The 19597-nt window shown below is 43.3% G+C and overlaps 1 protein-coding gene across 13 annotated transcripts in view; it reads left to right on the top strand.

The window, feature by feature from the left end:
- The window catches only part of PHF21A (PHD finger protein 21A), a 136247-nt gene extending 120067 nt beyond the window's left edge, over window positions 1–16180 (top strand). For all 13 annotated transcript variants that reach the window (XM_049825070.1, XM_049825073.1, XM_049825069.1 and 10 more), the window contains 4 exons: window positions 6308–6463; window positions 8120–8195; window positions 8524–8627; window positions 10549–16180. In XM_049825070.1, coding sequence (XP_049681027.1) covers window positions 6308–6463; window positions 8120–8195; window positions 8524–8627; window positions 10549–10803 — 591 coding nt within the window. In that variant the 3' untranslated portion in view covers window positions 10804–16180. The remainder of the gene's footprint in view (window positions 1–6307; window positions 6464–8119; window positions 8196–8523; window positions 8628–10548) is intronic.
- The last annotated feature ends 3417 nt before the right edge of the window (window positions 16181–19597 follow it).

The following is a 19597-nucleotide window of genomic DNA, read 5'->3' as shown; positions in this document are numbered from 1 at the left end:
TTTAAAAGTAAACAGTACAAACAGCTAGGAAGCATGCTGGAGAGCACATTTTTTACATTGGCCCCAAGAGAAGGACTGGATAATGCGGTGGGGGTCTTTTCCATCTCTGACCTGTGTGTGTATACTGCCGAGTCTTTTCCCACCGTGTAAGAGCTCTCAAAACAGCATGATGAGTTGTTGCCCTGTTTTCTGCAGTGCCTGGTGGCAGCAAGCTAAATGAAGAATAGTGAATTTCTGTAGCATTCAAATCTAGTTCTGAATGCCCTGAATTTTCTGAATTTGGATAGTATTTAGGCCTAGGTTCCGGATTGCTTTAATATTTATTAATTAATGAAAATAGAAGGATCTTTAAGGAGACAATGGAATATTACACAGCAGGTAATTAACATTCTGTCTTACCTGAGCATATTACAATATAGCACAGTAGCATATTACAATATAGCACAGTAGCACTCTTTCCCCTTTAGAATCGTATATAAATCTCCTTTAACAAGTTTCGAGACAAGTCATTTGGTTTCTATATATATATATATATATATACACACAACAGCACTAACATTTTTGTGGGTTTAATTTTTTGAAAAATTTTTATCCCAAAGTCCCATTCAATGCATGTTTGCTGTCGGTTGGGCTAATTTGGTAGACTTTTCAGAAATATTTGGTATTTAAATCCATATAAAATAAAATATGAGTAGAAAATATATTTCAAAGTGCTCACAAAATTATTTTTTTAATTAAAAATAGATTATTAAACAAAATTTGAACCTTCAGAGACAGCAAAATACTGGAAAGGAAGTAAATATGAGATCTGTTCTTCTGTCATAAGATCTAATGATTCTTACTTGCTAATCATAAAGAGATGAATGATTTCCCATTGCCATCATGAGCTGGAAGGTAGTCTTCTGTTAATACGTTCTCATAAAATTGCTGTATAAGCTCGTGCAGTCACATCCCTTTTTTGTGATTTGGTTTCCCCCATTTATGTATTTGGCGTGGTGCTTCCTTTTCCCATCTGAGTTTTGAGAACTTAGCAATACTTGTAAAAACCTTTAGCATCCTTGACTGGAAAAGTGCTACATAATGCTGGAAAAGTACTATACATTTAAACACCAACAGTATGAGTTGTGCTGGCAGTGAAGACAAAGAGGAAAAATAGGTCTTTGGCATTTAAGGAGCTTGCAGCTTAATTACATGTAGAATACAGTATACACTGAAATGCTCATGCCACGGTTTATGACCGGTGCTATCACTGAGAACTGTCCTGCCTGTCACGAGCAGTCTTTTCTCATCTCTTAAATGCCTCCTCTGTTGTTCCAGCTCAGATATATCTGAGGCCACATTGTGATCTACATAAGGGAACTGGCATAGCTAAAAATTGTTAGTCTTAGCCAAGATCATGCCCTAATCTGGTTAATTTTGTAGACACACTAGTTCTTGTGCCAGCCTCATGCAGGGGACAGAAATGAATGTCTGGGCACATAGAAAAGGTAGGATCACTTCTTCTGGCAGTGAGTCCAGTCCATGTTGTGTTGCAGAGGGTCTACACTGTTAGCAGATGATGTGAATATAGAAAGGTCTCTTCAATCTAGATAGGACAGAAAACATTGTCTGTAGTTACGGCCTCCAGCTTTGGGGGACTTAAAAATGAAAACACAACAAGGGCATGCCTAAGTAAAAGGCTATCTCAGAAGTCTTGGTTAAAACAAATGAGCAGTTCTTCAGACAGATACAGAAGACTGCAGTTTTGCACATCTTCAAAATATTTTTGCATTAATTTGCTGAGAAGGTCTAATTCCTATAGGCTTTAGAATGGAAATTTGATATTTAGCACTTGAGTAATCTCTGTCTTTAGCCAGCCTATGAAAATTACAAATCAGGCCAAGCACTTGGCACCAGGCACCATGGCTCAGAATGGCCTTCTTGCCTTTCTCCTGAGTTGTCATTCTTTGAATGACAAGGGTAAATTTTGAAGGGAGGATGAAGCAGGAACTTGAGATGGGATTGGTGTTAAGGGTGGCGGGGTAGAAGGTAGGAATAGAACTTGGGAAAAGGAAGGAAGTAATGCAGTAGGCAGGATTGAGCAAAACTTCTCCTTCCCCCCCCCCCCCCCCCCTTTTTTTTTTCTTTTTTCTTTTTGGCAATTGGCTGTGAACCACTTGGTTATGTGTGATTCTTCCTCATGCAGTGGCAGCATGTTCACCTGGAAGGTAGCAATTGCCTTTGAAGGTCAATTACTCTGCAGTAAGAATAGTGCAAAAATCTTTATTCTAGTGATGGTTCAAGTCTGTGGTCACAAAATGCCTTTTTACTAGTAAACATTTTATATCAAAACAAGATTTCAATTCAGAGGAACATTAAAGAACATTCAGATTGTGAAGTCAGGCCCATAAAAGTTACAAAATGCAAGAATTATTATTGCTTCTGATAACTTAATTCACTTACATCTGTCGTGGTTTAACCCCAGCCAGCAACTAAGCACCACGCAGCCGCTCACTCGCTCCCCCCCCCATCCAGTGGGATGTGGGAGAAAATAGGAAAAAAGAAGTAAAACTCGTGGGTTGAGATAAGAACGGTTTAATAGAACAGAAAAGAAGAAACTAATAATAATGATAATGATAACACTAATAAAATGACAACAGTAGTAATAAAAGGATTGGAATGTACAAATGATGCACAGGGCAATTGCTCACCACCCACCGACCGACACCCCGCCAGTCCCCGAGCGGCGATTCTCTCCCCCCCCCCCCCCCCCCCCCCAGTTCCTATACTAAATGGGACATCCCATGGTATGGAATACACCGTTGGCCAGTTTGGGTCAGGTGCCTTGGTTGTGTCCTGTGCCAACTTCTTGTGCCCTGGCTGGGCATGAGAAGCTGAAAAATCCTTGACTGTAGTCTAAACACTACTGAGCACCAACTGAAAACATCACTGTTATCAACATTCTTCGCATGCTGAACTCAAAACATAGCACCGTACCAGCTACTAGGAAGACAGTTAACTCTATCCCAGCTGAAACCAGGACAACATCATACATTATGATCATCTTTATTTATATTGTCATGAACAATTCCTGATGCGGAGTATTTAGTTTTCCCATGTTGTTCCAGTGAAATGTACATATAAGTATAGGTATTACATATTCTAACACACAAACTACATACACTTCTGATTTGATACTGTATTATTCAGTTCTATTGCCTAAAGCCAGGCCCTGCTGCTCTAGACACTTTATAAAAATAAAGAAAACTGTTAGCCATCCAAAAAGCTTTCATTTATTTTTCGTGGTCTCTTGGTGCAGAGGAAGTAGAGCAAAAAGTGACATTAAATCACCTTTTACGGTCTCTGTTCTGAAATTATTCTTCAGTCTCTTCAGCCTGTAGCATGTGTTAGAGCAGCCTCAGTGAGCTCTGCTCTAGCCTAAGTTGGCTGCCTATAGCCCTCACAGAGCTGGTCCAAAAGCTGAGATTAGTGGGGTGCATGTCACAACATCAAATCCAGCCTGCCTTTATGCATATATTTATCAACTGCCCGTAAAACTTGGGGCATTTCTTTGGAATCAAACAGTGGCTGGGATTTTGGTAAGGCTGGTTATTAATTCTGAGGAAATGCCCTGCATTTTGCATTACCAGAAATAGGACTCTGGATTTTGTGCACGTCTGTTGTCATCTCAACGCGTTCAGCTGCACTCCACACTGACCAGCTGTGTCACTTCAGGTTTTGCAGCATTCAGTTGAATTTAGAAGGTTCTGGGTCTAAATGTCTCCCCCTCAAGAAGCAGCTGCATGTGTCTCTTTCTGCAGGGTATTAGACAAAACAGGTTTTGTTTTCAACACACCAATAATTTTGCACCCGAGCCAGTTACCAAGTGCCATCATGTAGTCTGTGGCAACCAAAGCATCTTAACACATGTAATTCTCTAGAATGAGAATTTCCTTCTAATATGTGAGAATTTTCCTCTGAAATTTTGCCTTAGGTTGCAGAGGATTTTGTTTCAGCTGTTGTGACATCTCCTACTGTTGTGGTTTAACCCCAACGGGCAGTTAAGCACCACACAGCAGCTCACACATTCCCCGCCCCTGCTGTGGGATGAGAGAGAGAATCAGAAAACAAAAAAGTAAAACTCGTGGTTGAGATAAAGACAGTTTAATAGGACAGAAAAGGAAGGGAAAATAATAATAATAGAATATACAAAACAGGTGATGCGCAGCACAATTGCTCACCACCAGTTGACCGATGCCCAGCCAATCCCTGAGCCACAGTGCCCGGCCAGCCAACTCCTCCCAGTTTCTATACTGGGCATGATGTCATATGGTCTGGAATACCCCTTTGGTCAGTTTGGGTCAGCTGCCCTGGCTGTGTCCCCTCCCAGCTTCTCGTGCCCCTCCAGCCTTCTTGCTGGCTGGGCATGAGAAGCTGGAAACCCCTTGACTTTCGACTAAACACTACTTAGCACCAACTGAAAACATCAGTGTGTTATCAACATTCTTCTCATACTGAACCCAAAACAGCGCTATACCAGCTACTAGAAAGAAAATCAACTCTGTCCCAGCTGAAACCAGGACACCTGCCTGCCTTCTTTTCGTTGTACTCACAGAATGCATGATAGAGGAAAAGAAGTTCTTCCCAGCCTGGTTACACAGATCACTTCACAAGAGGCATGAGATGTCACTCATTTAATTCTTCATTTAACACTGAGGAACCTTTTGGTGTTAAAGGATGAAGTAATACCATAACCCAGCTCTCAGTGATACCTGGGAGATACGGAACCAAAACGTGGCACTGAAAATTCACTAAAGATTGATCCTTTACAAAACATGACATCAGTGCTAACCTTGGGAATTAAAAGAAGGATAGCCTTCCCTTTGAAGAAAGGCCTCATCAGCAGTAGAGCCGGGAAGCAGAAACCTGAGCAGATTGCTTGTGTGTCATTCTTCTAATATGTTTAATATTTTATCCATAGTAGAGATCAGCATCATTTTTCTTGCCTGGCAACTTAATGTGTAAGTTCACAGCCAAATCTGCTACCCTCCAAATTGATAGAACTTATTCACGCACGTGAAAAGACTGTATGGGTCAAAATGAAACCTGGCACACATTGATATTTCATACAGGAGGAGTGTATACGCACAGTTTGACTCAACCCAGGCATCTTAAGATTGTGGGTTTGCAGATCTCTCGTGTGTGTGAGACTTTAACCAAAATCGGTGAGAAGTGCTTATTTCAGATCCAAGTGGGGTCTTGACTATGTCGAGTCGCCAGGACAGCCCACAGGTGGTGAGAGGAGAGGGCTGGGGTGCCCCTCTCCCCCTCTGTGGATGCTGAGCCATCTGTCTTTCATACCTCTTTGTTCAAATAGCCGAAAAACAAACAGAAACACCACCACTACTCCAAGCATGAGATGGGAGTAACAGGAGGAGAGAGAGAGAAAAGTGGTGACAAAAATCAGACTTACCTTTCTGGGAAGTTAATGGCTGTAGAAAAAAATTCTCTCTGATGGTGATGCAATAGTAACTAAATCTAGGGTTTTTTAAGAGCCACTGCCAGTAATGTTTTCAATCCTTTCTTTTAAAAAACCCTGAGTTAGAAAATCTCTCTTGGTATTCCTTCATCCTGGCTCTCAGCCTGTGTTAGTGATGAAACATAAACCACTCTCAATAGAGAATGAGAAAATTTTGAGTCACAGCTTTTTTGGTGCAACTTGAGGTAACCTAAGTGAAGTAAAAAGAATTGTCTCAGATCATTATTCATTCTGTTCTTTTTCATTTACAAGCACAACACCTTTTCCTTCCAGTTTCATTTCTAAAAGTGACCTAAATATTTGACAGGTTCTTTTAAGTCACTCAGCTGGGGTTTCTTACATACTATTACTGGCAAGAGACAGTCTCATCAGCGTTCATGAAGTGGAGTTGTGCTTATATCCAGAAATGAGAAGGGTTAGGAAAGTGGGTAGCTCATTACTTTAGGCAAAAAAAAAAATTAGAAAAAGCAGGGTAAAGGGGAAACTTAAAGAAGAAAGGCCATGGGGTAGCAGTTGTTAAGAGAAGCTATGGTAATAAGTGTTTGCTGTAACATTTTGCCTTGTGAGGACAGAGGGAGCGTTTGGGAGGACAGATGTCAGTGTTTCTGACATCGTGCCTCGTTTTCCTGTTTTACAACCTAAAAAGGGCTTGACCATTTGGAAGCCCCTTAGAAATAGTTTGTGCTGTAAACTTTGCATTCAACTAGGATGTAGATGTCAAAGGTCAAAGTTCACTTTTTGCCTTCTCTCTCTTTCTCTCACCCACACCCTTTCCCCTCAATTTTATAGGGTGATATCCATGAGGATTTTTGCAGTGTTTGCAGAAAAAGTGGGCAGTTGCTGATGTGTGACACGTGTTCACGTGTTTATCACCTGGACTGTCTGGACCCGCCTCTGAAAACCATTCCCAAGGGCATGTGGATCTGTCCCAAATGTCAAGACCAGGTATTGTTTGACAGACAGGAAGAGTTATGTACAATGCGCTGTGAAGAATTTTCCATGTTAAAGAAAATAACCAGATCACTTGGCTTACTTAGATCGAGACAGCCTGACGCTGAAAAAATCTATTTGATCTGCAATAAGGCTTGTGTGAATTTGATCGAACTGCCTCTGTTGGAATGTGTGCAAATACAAAATTGTTAGGTTTTGCTCCCAGATTTGGGATCTTTATTTGTTACCCTCGTGTTTTTACTGTTTTTACTGGGCCAAAGCACACAGACTTTTGGGAAAGGTTCTCTATGACCCACAGAAATTTTGCTGTTCATCTTAAGCTTATTGTTTCTTCAAAAGTTATTAGTATATTCTTCTGGACAAATAAATAAAACATTTGCACAAGCCTACCTCAATAGATAGAGCAAATATAAGCCCCTGTTTGCTCATATAAATCAAACATCAGAAAGGTTGTCTTCAGTGACGTCTCTAATAATACCATCCAGCATCAGTATAAGGAAAATAGGCGAACAGTTTGGTGATTCTTCATTCTAGATCCCTCTCTGAAAGTACACCATTGAAGTGAACAGATCATATTTTAATATTTTGTTTATAATTCCATTGAGATGACAAGACAAAGTAGTAAACTATTGTATTCCTAACCCTTACATGGAACTCCAGAAGTTGCAAAGGATTGCTGATAATCGGCAGCCTGAAGCTGTTAGCATTCTGTCTAATGTAGCATATTGCTTGGTTGCCCATGTGACCTTCAGTTAGCCAGACGGCAACGTAAGAAAACAGCCTGATGTATGATATGCTGTTCAAAAGAATGAAAATGAAAAACTCAAGTGACTTGGTCAGTGGTTACGAGAGAGGAGGGAGTGCTATCACTTCCCTATTCCTGCTCTTGCCTACTGTCACCTTATCCCTCTTCTTCCTATTTCTGTGATAGGTTTCCACAAAATTGCGGGGGGGGGGGGGGGAGGGGGATCCAAGTAATTTCACTGTAAAGTGACCAAGTCCTCTATCTTCTGAGACACACCTCTGATTTATTTATTAAAAATACTTGCCTTTCCTCTCAAAATAAATTTTGTTAGGAAGGAATACATAGGAAGGATCTGAAAGATATAAATGGTGCTTACCCTTATAAAGAGGGTTTGACAACTCTATTAAGATGATTCTGATAAGAAGGGGAGATAGGATAGTTTCATGTTTTACTAGCCAGGAAGTGTGATGTTTGAATGTATGATGTGGAGACTGTTCTGTGCCACAAAAACTTTTATCCCAGAACAACTAAGATCAGCAATTTGTCTGAACCATGAAATAACGTTTATGTCTCCTGGCAAGTTTGAGTTCAGGTATATTATCCTTTCATTCCTCTTTTAAGTTGTTCAGTTTCATTAGTAGACTTTATTTGTGGCTATGGAGGGAATTTGAGAAAATGCTGACATTTGTAAGAAAGAGGCCTGCTTTGCGGGAGCCACAATACAGTTGTGAATAATTCTCTCTGTTAAATCTCAGAACAGGTCTGTGAAGCTTCTTGTTAACAGGGCTGAGGCTAATGATAGCCATAAAAGAAAATCCTCAGTCTTTCCCTCTTTCTCTCTTTCCTTTTTGCTTTCTTAGAGGTGGATTGTGTACCATCTAAATCTCTAAATGCTTTTCTTTCAGATGCTAAAGAAGGAAGAAGCAATCCCATGGCCAGGAACTTTAGCAATTGTTCATTCATATATTGCGTATAAAGCAGGTAGGAAAACGGAGAACAACACTTCTGTTTCACTTTCAATAATGGAAGATGTTATTTTGGGAATGGGATAGAATGGTACTTGCTTTGCAAAAGGAAATTAAAGGGGAAGAACCTTAATCACTAGTGAAGTGAAAATAGCAGTTTAAATATTTGTTAAACCTTCTGTGATGCTTGTGTATGTAGGTGAAATTTTGGGCGTGATTTAGTGCACAAGTTGTTAAATTGACTTGAAACACAATTACCATCTTTATATGAAGCAGTTTAGATCCTCTATCTACTGTTGTAACAGGAACATTTTAAATAGTCTGATTAATATTCTGTTTTGCAGCAAAAGAAGAGGAAAAACAGAAACTACTTAAATGGAGTTCAGATTTAAAACAGGAAAGAGAACAACTAGAGCAGAAGGTCAAACAGCTCAGCAATTCTATAACGGTGAGTACTGCCCTCGCAAATAAATCTGCACCTGTGTTCTGGTGCCAGAATGCAGAGAGAAAAGTGTAGAGTGAGTCCATGTACAAGACCTGTGGTCCACTGGATTTACTGAGAGTTGAGTGAGCACTTTCATTTGCTTTTTAGGACTTTGGGGAGCAGGAATGAAATACAGGCAACGTATACTTACATTGAGTCACTTATACATGATCCATGCTGACCATACGTTGTAGATATACAGTGACCTATAATATCGGCAGGTAACAAACATGACCCAGAGCATTGTTGTCTGTGGGCAGTAGATTAAGTCCAATTCCCTGGTGGCTAACTTAAATAAGAATGGTTGGGCCTGTGTGTATATTAAGAGTTACAGTCCTGGTGCACTTTGCAGACCTTCCTAACACAAAAGTGACCGTTCACTCATGACTGACTCTCAGGCTTTTGACATGTTGCCTTGGCAGTCAGCAGCTGGACACTGCATAATATTAATCAGACAATGTCATACTTGGAACCAGAAACTGTAGTTTCCACCTTAGTTTATCGCAGTAATTGGAGCATACATATTGATTTGCTCGATGCAAATCAGGCTCTTGAGTTGCCAGTGTAAAGTTTGAGCCCCTCACTTAGCGTATCCCTAGTCAGTGTCACAGAATTAAAAATACTGTAATCTCTTATGTGGCAGCATCTGTAAGGCTGGATACATAAGTACAGGCTTTTCTTTTTAAATACAGATGCACTTTCTGGTCTGCCTGTCTTTACCTATTAGAACAAAAGTAAATGTCCTGTGTTTATAGACCCCTAAATGCTGACCGTACAAATAAACTGGGAGAAAACAAGTGGTGAGAGGTGCTGGTTAGCAGTTCTAGAGACTGTCATCTTCAGGTTAGCAGTAGCTGGGCATGACCTGAGCACCACTAGAGCACTAACACTGTTTCTCAGTGATGTACCCAGGCAGATGCAAGCCCTTAATGTGAGGGATTGACAGTAGGTAAGGAGAATGGTTTATTTTCTATGATCGAGTCATTTTTTTATGCTTTCATTGGAACTGTCGAAAAAAGACACATTAGGTCTAAATATTGTGGTGTTCTTATGATGCTATGAGCTGTGTGTGAAAACAGTAAAGCTGAAACCAACAGTGTCTGGAGATCAGCGTGGATAAAAGGTTTAAGAAATGTAGGAAGGTTGCCATCTTCATGTAAGAACCTCAGTGTTACAGACATAGCTACCATCTCCTTTTTGAGAGTTTCAAATGTAGATATAACCAGTTTTTCACCCTTGAAACATCATTTGTGGACTTTTTTTACAGTTATTTTACGCTGACTCATCTGATGAGCTAGCTAGGTTACTTTTGCTTCTAAGAGAAAGAAGTGGCCACAAAATAAGATTTTCAAGTCAAGAAGGGCTTGTTTTTCTTTTCAAGTACCCCTTTATTTATTGAGAGAAGGAAGTGATGTTCCTGCTAAAATATATGTGAAAGCAAAGGCTGTATCCCTTTAGTGGCATGCACACACACTGTCAGCAGTCAGCTGCAGTAGGATGCCTGAGTCTGCAGATCTGAGCTAAAGAAATTTCAGCAATGCAATACTAATAGAAAAAATAAGAAGAACATATACTTGGAAGTTTCCCTTCAAAAGGAACACAAAAGGATGGAACTGTCTGTGTTCATTTGCAAAACACCTTGAGATGAAAGGGGGCCATACCAGGTGACAGGTACGTACTGGCAATTTAATTCCTCGGCCTGCAAATACGAATTCTCCTGTGAACACAGCCCTGAGACTCTTTTTTCTTCTAGGCTGGGAAAGTGAAATTGTAGTTGCAGCCTTTTCTGCGTATTTATATTTAGATCTGTGAACATCATATTCCTTCTCTTACCTTCTTTAATTCATAAGCTTGAACTTATTACTGCTTTTCTGTTTTGCTGCAGAAATGCATGGAAATGAAGAATACCATCCTTGCAAAACAGAAGGAGATGCACAGCTCCTTGGAGAAGGTAAAACAGCTGATCCGCCTCATCCAAGGCATCGACCTTTCAAAACCCATAAACTCTGAGGTCAATTCAGTAGCCATCTCCAATGGCATGGACTCCACTAACAATACTAATGCTGCCACCTCCACCTTAGCCCCCTCCCCTTCCCAGAGCTGCATGGTGAACTGTAACAAGGGCGATGAGACTAAATAACACAGTGAAGTTAAGAAGGAGCCAAGGGAGGTGGCGGCGAGGAGGAAGAGCAAAATAATGAAACTCTAGAAAAGCAAAACCGGATTTCTTCTGGAAAGTGCAGAATTCTTTAGTTCTTTGGTTCCAGAGAGAGCGTGAAGATGCTTGTGCCAGGCGGCACCGGAGTTTGCCAATTGATCCTTCTTATTCTGTGTGTACATGCAAAGTTTGGATCATGTTACATGAATAGTGCCAGCTGGGGGTTCTTTGCCAGCACCATGCCAAGTGAAATAATATATTTACTCTCTCTATATTTTACACCAGTGTGTGCCTGCAGCAGCCTCCACAGCCACTATAGGTTTGTTTTATTTTTGTTTGGGGTGAGGAGCAGGGATGAGGGAGGAGAGCAGGTTTCAAATCCTTATTTGCAGAACAGTTTGTTTAGCTAGGGGAAAACAAAAACAAGTCCAAAGAGCCTGTGGGCTTTTCCTGTTTCTAAACTCTCAGTACTATTAAACCAAAAAACCAGAAATATAAATTATCAAATCCCAGTGCCCAGAAGGGACAAGTCTATCAAATAAGCAGTATTTACTATTGTTTAGACAGGAGATGTACAAAAGGAAAGGAGATGGACTTTTCACTGAGTAACCAGCACATGTACAGGCTGAGTATCTACTGTCCCAACAGCTTTGGGTTAATCCTGTTTCTTCACATTAAACAACAGACATGCTTTGCAGAATTGGTTTGGGTCCTCACACTCATCCAGAAAGCCTATGTTGGGAATGGGAAAATAGAGGGCCAGAATCCAGGGTCAGCTTGGAGCATTGGACGGAGGTGTCCCAAGAGAAAATGTGCATTGATTACTTGAAAATGAGATTCCAACCCTTTTCTATATTTATAAACAACAAAGGTATCCTGAACAAAGTAGCACATGACCCAGATGTGTGAACTGAACAGAGAAATGTCCTTTTCTTTCACTTCCTTTCTCTTCTTTTGGTAACAAGAACTAAATAAGGAATAGAAAAGCTGTTTTTCAGGCTGACAGTCTAATTAAAGAGGTAGATGGGACCTTGCATGGTATAGATTAGAAGTAATAGTGTCAGTGAGATACAGTGAGTCTTTGTGAGTCCTTGTGTCATCGTTTTGGGCACTGTTTTTTTATGCAAGGGCAAAATCTTTGTATCTGGGGGAAAAAAAAAACAACTTTTTTAAATTAAAAAGGAAAATAAAAGATATTGAGGTCTTCCTAGTGTTACTTAAAATAAGATCAAGGTAAGAAACATTGTAAAAAAAAAAAAATTACAAAAGTGCTATTTGTTTCCTAAACAAGTGATTTCTATTAAAAAGGTGTCAGAACTGGAGAAAATGCTGTGTACTTAGAATTTTTTAACACAGACTTTGCTTATTTATGATGACATTCTGCTGTGTTTGTGTTTTAAAATCCAATGGGACAGTTTCCATAGATTATACCATACGTGCTACTGGCTAAACTCTAAAGAGAATCAAATCCTACAGTGCTGGATCTCACCCCACCTGGAGGATCTGCCAGGCTTGTCTCTGCTGTTACCATATCTCCCCCATTCTTTCATGTATTCGTAACCCAGAGAGAAGCAATTGGCAGCGTGCTTGTTTAAGGCTTTTATAGTTTTGTGATACAGACTGATTAGAGCTTGAGAATGAAAGTGAGTTGGTTAGGCTGAAATCGCCTTCTGTTACATCCTCTTGTTTAAGAAGTTCATCTCTTATGTATAATCTTTTCACTCTAGATAGCAAAGCTTGCCTTGTGCTTCCTATTATTGTGGGGTCTGTCTCAGTTTAGAGTGCTGATTCTGGTCATGCAGGGTTGTGTCCCAGAGCTGCCTAGTTTCACTACTGCATATAAACTTTTGGGCAAACCCCGTTTCTACTGGAAGTACTGGGAAAACTCCCTTTATTTCCAGTGGGAGCAGAGTTGAGCCACTACACACAATGTGAGGCAGAGTCCCTGGTGCGGTGCCCTTGAGAGCATGCGTTGGGTGGCGAGGCAGACCTGCTCAGCTGTTTCTAGTGGAAGATAGAAAAGGTTTGGATTTCAAGGATGCATTTCTGAGCAAGAAGTGAATACTCCAGACACTACATAGCCTGAGAGAGTCTCTTTGCTGCTACAGCCAAGTATGCTTCTGTGGGATTCTTGGAGCTGTTTGCTTCCCTCTCCTTTAGGTTGCCCTTCTGCCCTTTAAGGACTTTTATTCCTTCTGTAGGCGTGTGCACTATTTTCAGCTCTGAGCTCAGAACTGATATCCCGAGTTCTCACATTTTGTCTGTAGATGGGAAAGTGACTCTTACGTGCACTTCTCAGCTGAACCTGTGATAACCTCGACTCTGTCTTGTGATGTTTGAGTTCTGTTCTGGAACTAGCAGAGCTGGAAGGATAAGTTAGCACAAGTGGCAAGGAGACAGCTGGGCAGACCATGTCAAAACTGGTCAAACTGAAATGTCCTTCCATCAACCCAGTTACCAGTGGGGATCATTACCATAGGGCAGCACTGTGCCAGCAACCCATAGTACTTAAACAAAGGACTATGTATTTCAAGGGATGAAGAGAAAAAACAAACTGAACATGAGCCTCTTTCTTTAGAATATGAGCCAGCAGCTAACGGCCAGATACTCAGGAGAAACTGTCTTTTTGGCCAGGTCGTTCTGTAGTTGGCCACTTGGGTAATTCTTAACATCATCTTCTGAAGCATCAAGTACATTCCTGGTAAGAGACAGTCTCTAGGGATAGGTGCGCTGAGTCTTCATGGTTCTCATGTTCTTATTTCTGGTATTATCTTCTGAGCTCTCTTGGAAGCACTGCACTATTTGGGGGTAGCAAGCTGTGCCTGAAGACTCAATAGTCCTTCTGTTTTCTTTGCCAATTCAGGAGGGGATGGAAGTGAAATTCACTGGTAGCCGTATTTAAATTTGAGTGCAGTTAACCAGCCAGGAGATGTTAAAACAGCTATTGCTGCTTTTCTGAGGCATCTGCTTGTCTCCAGAATCTGAGTAGATAAGTATAGACTTTTATGTCCCTTTTCTTACAGCATTTGTATTCCGGACTGTAAAAGGACGCCTTTAATTAATCATTACCTGGCAGAGAAATGATCTTAACTTAGACTTTTCGATGCTGCTAGGTAGTTTTCTCTCTCGCGCGCTGATCCCGTTTGGATGCTTTCCCTCCTGGCTCTGCAGCAGTATCAGTCAATAGGCAAGGAGCATTCCCAGGGCTGCACTGACACTGGCAATGATGCTGCTACGTAGACACAAGTAAATTGGGGTTATCTCTGCCCAATTAGCGACAATAGGGTGGAAGGGGAATTGGCATTTGCTAAACACAGAGGAAAATGTTTTTCTAGCTGCTCTAAGAGTTTACAATCAAGGGAGAAATTTAAACTCTGACAGCTTAGAAGCTCAAGTTTGTCTTCTGGGTTTGGACTGGTTTGGTTTTTTTCTCATGTAATATTTGAGAGAGGGTGAGTTTGTACTAAAACTTCTGCTCTTTGGGAAGCTGTCATAATGACTGGCGTTTTGTATTTCCAAACCACCATCAAGATATTAACTAATTCTTATGTCATTGCTTGTCATTGATGGGAAATAAGTGGCTTTTAAATCTCAGTTATAAAGGAGGAGATGAGACCACAGAGGAGGCTCACATCAGAGACAGCCCTGGCTCTCAGCCCAGCGCTAAGGGCTTTAAGAAGTCACCCTGCTTCTTTGCTCAGAAACAGAGTAAGCATTGCAGAAGTAGTTTTTTCCCTCCTCCTTGCAATCTGTTCTTTAAACAGCTGGAAAGGTGTGTTGTGGTCAGAGTGGGAAAGTGAGGGTGTGACCTGGCTAGAAGAATTAGTATTATCATTAATATTCTCATTATCTTCGTTTAGAGCCAGTGGTGGTTTTAGTGCTGTACAAAACGCAGTAAAAGCAATACTTCTAGGGAAGATTGGCAAGTAGGGTGAGTAGCATGGATGATTCTTGGAGGACATCATTAGCCAGGAGTTACCATGTTGGTAGGATGAACTAATGGTTTGCATGAGCAAAACAAGGACTTTGTTCTTTGTTGCAAGCAAGTTTCTGTTGGTGGGGATATGAACTAAAAGCCGCTAACCTAGAAGTTAAAGAGGTGATAATTTTAAGGGCAGATCTGTTGGTTTTGTGGTTGGTAGGAAGAACAATATTGTATTTTATCCTTCCTAGCTGACGAGGCTTAAGAGAGCAAATGTGTATTCCTGCTGTCTGGAAATGTGAACCCTAATTCTGACCTCCTTGGCTTCAAATTATCTTCTTCCCTGTACTGTTGCAGAGACAGCCCTGAAAAGCAGCTTGATCAGCATTCAGGAGGACCCAGAGTGAAATCTCCCTCTTAGCCCCACCAGGCTGTAGCAGCCCACAATACAGGGAGTAAACTCTGAAATTTCTTTCCCGTGTAGATACAGTGGAAAATATTTCTGAATTTGCAGTGCACATGCTTCTCTTGCTTTTTTCCCCCAGCTGGGTTGCACCCTGCCCTCTTTGCTTGTGAAGCACTAATGATGAATACATGTTTTTTTAATGAAACATGTTTTTAAAATACCAATTCTGATGTCAAACCACAGTTCACTCTTTTACTGAGGGCCTCTCTCAGTGAGCTGCTCAGATAACCACTGAAATACCGATATTACACTTCCTTGTGGACCATGCCCCTTTGGGCAGAATTTGTTGTGTCTTTTCAGAACTGTTTTGACCTTGCTTCACCTCCATTTGTCCTCCCTTGGGAATTCTGAAGATCCAGAGCAAGTTCAACCTTGCTGGGTTACTGCAGACAGTTTTCTGACAAGTGTGTAGAAGAAGAGTCAGGAACCTGGAGAAAGAGGAAGATGTTTTGTCGTGCAGCTAATTTCATTTGGCGTTTAGGCTTGCCTGGCCAACAAACTACCTCAGCAAAGGCCATTCCCAAGCACTATGTGGATTTTGTAGTTTCTGGCATTCAGAAGGCAAAAGGTCTCCGAAGAACCCTTCCAACAGCCAGCTAGGTACTGGTCTCTGAGGGGATGCGAGCGAGCCTCGCAGCGACACACTGTTGGATCCTTGTTTTCAGTGGTCAGACCTGGACCAGGGAATGCCCTAAAAATCAGGTGGGATCAGGAAAACACAAGAGCTGCAGACATCTTGTCTCCAGGTTATTGCCGTCTTACTCAGATCCCTCTTTAAGCCTCAGTCCTGTTTGTAACACCTACAGAATGGAATGTAATACTTGAAAAATATGACTATATCCTTTACCTTTAGCTCCCATTTCCCCCATGTTTATCTTTTATCTGGGACAAGAACTTTCTGCATCATTGTGTCTTGTATAGGCTGAGCACATAGTTGAAACTTGCCAATAAAGAAAATTATTTATACCATGCCCTGGTAAGCTTGGTAATTACAGACCCATGAAAAGACAAACGCCTCTCCTAGAGGTTAGTTTAAGATGTGGGCTTGTTTCAGAAAACCAAGACCTTACCTGTGTGAGGGTCTGTCTGTATCCCCTGTCAGTATTACTAAACTACCTGAGTAGCGAACAGAAAACAGGCTTGCCAAGAGCATCGGTGAAAAATCGGCCACGAGCTGTGAAAATCGCTGTGCTGTGCAAGGCCCTGGAGTGTATCGCATGAGAACAGCCAGGCTGGGGCTTCTCATCTCCCCAGGCCAGAGATGGGTGCTGCAAGGACAAAGGAAAGGACAGAAGCCTCTTTTGAGAAGCAAGGGCAGTGAGAAGGGGTACAGAGCTGGAGACGGGGCAAAGGAAGAGAGGAAGCAGGAGGAGCAAAGGAAATGAAGATTACATGGTATAAAGCAGAGCAGAGAAAAGAAATGGAAAGAGAGGAGAAGGAGAGAAAGTGAGGGTAGGAAAAACCCAGGAGTGAAATAGGGCTCTGTTGTGACGAGACAGGTATTCCTGCAGTTACAGGGTTTGAAAGTTCAGTGGAAAGACTAGGGCAAAAAGGCTCTTTATCCTACCTTGATTCCTGACTTGGGTTGATCTGTATTCCAAAAGGACCAAGTGCGGTGGGAGAGAAGAGCTGCTCAGCTGCAGATGGGGAAGGAAGCGGGCACTAAGTCATCCCTAACTCTGCTTCTGGTGCCGAGTGATGCCGTCCCGATGAGAGCCTTATTTGACTTCTGTGCTACAATATGGGATAAGGCAGATGAAGCAGACCTTGGGGCAGCTGGAGCCTGCTCTAATCTGGACCGCATTAATTAAAAATCTTGCTAGAAATACTCCCGAGACTAGCTAAAGGTTCAGCTCTGCCAGTGTGGTTGCACCTTCCTAGTTCAAGTGTCACGATCAGCCTACTTGAAACCAGTGTCAGCTTACGCAGGTCCCGAGTGGAGGATACGATGCCGGGCAGGACCTGTGACTCACATACTTCTCGGCCATCTCTTGGAGTATCCGTGCAAGATTCCTGCGCTCTGAGCTGTCACATCTGGCAGTTCTGTGCCAAAACCCCTCTGTGCAGCAATGCCTCCCTGTTTTCTTTAGGGACACATGCAAAGGGGCACTTCACCAGTACAGCTAGACAGGGGCATGTGGTAAGTTTAAGATAACCCTTCAGGAGCTGAGGGCCTGCATCAAGGCTACATTAAGCAGCAGCCCATGGGGCACCCTCCTGGGACACCGGCTGTCCTAGCTCTCCTGTGTTAGGAGGGAGTAAGCTCTGTGTCTGTTCTTCACTCTGTAGTATCCAAGCAGGTGTCAAATGCTTCAGACAGAGAAACTCAGCCCAGTGCCCATCTAGGAAGGAAGAAGTGCTTAAGGGCATGCTTACTATCAGGAGTGCCTGGGGAACTCAAAAGCCTTGAAAGCTTGGCTCTGTCTGTCCCGGGTGGAGAGGTGGCACGGAAGGGCAGCAGCAGCGAGCAATATCGGTCTGCTGGCGCTCAGCAGTGTTTTCACCACCTGGGGAATTTGCATCTTTTTTCTTTGTCCTAAATTTACACTGGCAAATGTAGACCTCGACCAATTCCTGCCCCTTTGTCACCTGCCGCCTTTTATCTGTGTTGTTGGAAAAGAAATGAAGTACTGTTGCCTCCGAGCTTCGAGAAAGCCCTTTTCTTAGTCAGCAACCAGAATGGCTTTGGGGGCATAGCTCAGGTGGGGAAGGGGGGCAGTGGCTTATGCAGATCCCGCAGTGGCACAGGCCAGCTCCTGGGGCTGCGTTCGGTGGCCGCCCTTGATTTTGGATCCCCAGCGCTGAGGGTTGATACTGCAGCAGCACAGGGAGGAGGCTGTGCACGTGCAAGCAAGGGCAGGGGTTCCCCTTGCTCGTTCCCCAGATCTTGGCCTCTGAGGTGGAGCATGCCGAAATTGAGGGGAGAAGGGCACTTATTTAAAAGAGAAAGAAAGAAATGCCTCCGTGCCTCGCATTCCCCTCCGTAAAGCGGGTACTGGCAGTTCTGACACTGCGAGAGCTGTTTTTCATGGGCTGCGGGCACAGGGAGCAGGCACTGTTGAAAGAAGAGGTACAGCCACGCTCCGTGCTGGGTGCAGCAGGAGGCTGCGTGTTTCTGCTTGTTCTGGGCTACTGTGTAATTTCTAATCATAGTCTCATACGTTTCTTTAATTATCATTGGCATCAAAACAGTGATTGACTCTAGAGCCAGGAGTAGCGCCTTACTCGTCAGCTCTCCCTTCCAGAAGGTACGTTATCTCCGAATCGTTCCTGGTGCCATATATGACAGGCAGCCAAGACCCTCCTTAAGGAGGGTTTTCGCTACCGCATAAGCCCCTGAGGCTCAGGCAGCTCCCCGGCAGCCCCACGCAACCAGAGCCAACAGGCAGTTGTGTCCCACGAGCTGCTTCGCTCTGGTTACAGCTGCAGGACCCCCCCAAGCACCCTCTTAGGCTGGCAGGGGCGTCTTGGGTGCCCCACGGAAGCGAAGCACGGGTTGCAAACTCCATTAAGCAAAGATTAAGCGAGGTAACCGGTGGGGGGAAACTGCTAGCGCCAACCTGTTCAGGCTCCTGCGGAGGAAGGAAACAACTCTGCCACGTCAACAGCAGTGGAGCCCATGGTGCAGAGAAGTGGTGGTGAGCTGCTGCTTGCCTGGGAGGTCTGGTGCGGCAGTGGGGTGGTTTCCCGTGCCGTGTTTTGTCTTTTGGGAGCTGACTGGCTCTAATCTGCAAACACCCACCGTGTCGTCCACAGCTGAGGGCAGGCGGGTTGTGAAGGCAGCTCTGCTTGTATAGAGAAAATACTCAGGCCTCGATCACAGCTTCATGTTCCTGCGATCGTGCCAGCACCATCTCAGTAGACTTGTTGATACCACCGCCCCGCCTATGTGCCGTGCTTCGTCCCGTTCTCCCCCACCCCAGCATTTCACCCGAAACCAAGCTGTAAAGTGGGAGTCCTGGCTTGGGGTCGGACCAGGAGCTGATGCTGAAGGGTGCCGTGTCCAAGCCCCGGTCCCTCCCCAGCCTGCCCGACTCCTCCAGGTGCTCTTGATGAACAGCCCCCAGTTCTGGCGGCACAGCCCCCTGCGGCCGCAGGTCTGGTGCTGTGCGGGGACGGCGGCAGCTTCTGTCCCGGCACTGGGTTTCCGCACGGCAAAGCCATGGCTCTGCCCTCCATGAGCCGGTGCCGCCTGTGCTGCCCCTCTCCCCGTCAATCTCCCGTCCTTACAGGCCCTGGTGTAAAATGCCCTTTCTGACTGGTACTGCTCTGTTGTCACAGATTCACGTCATGAGAACACCGACTTGTGAGCTGGTTTGGGTTTTTTAAATATCTCTATTTTTTTTAGCCTGATGCTCATAGTGATCTGCAGTCTCTTTGCTGCCTTC

The sequence above is a fragment of the Accipiter gentilis genome, chromosome 22 (assembly GCF_929443795.1).
Source record: "Accipiter gentilis chromosome 22, bAccGen1.1, whole genome shotgun sequence".
NCBI classification, from domain to species: Eukaryota; Metazoa; Chordata; class Aves; order Accipitriformes; family Accipitridae; genus Astur; species Astur gentilis.
Note: the sequence above shows the minus strand (reverse complement) of the source record. Positions and strands in the feature narration are given on the sequence as shown.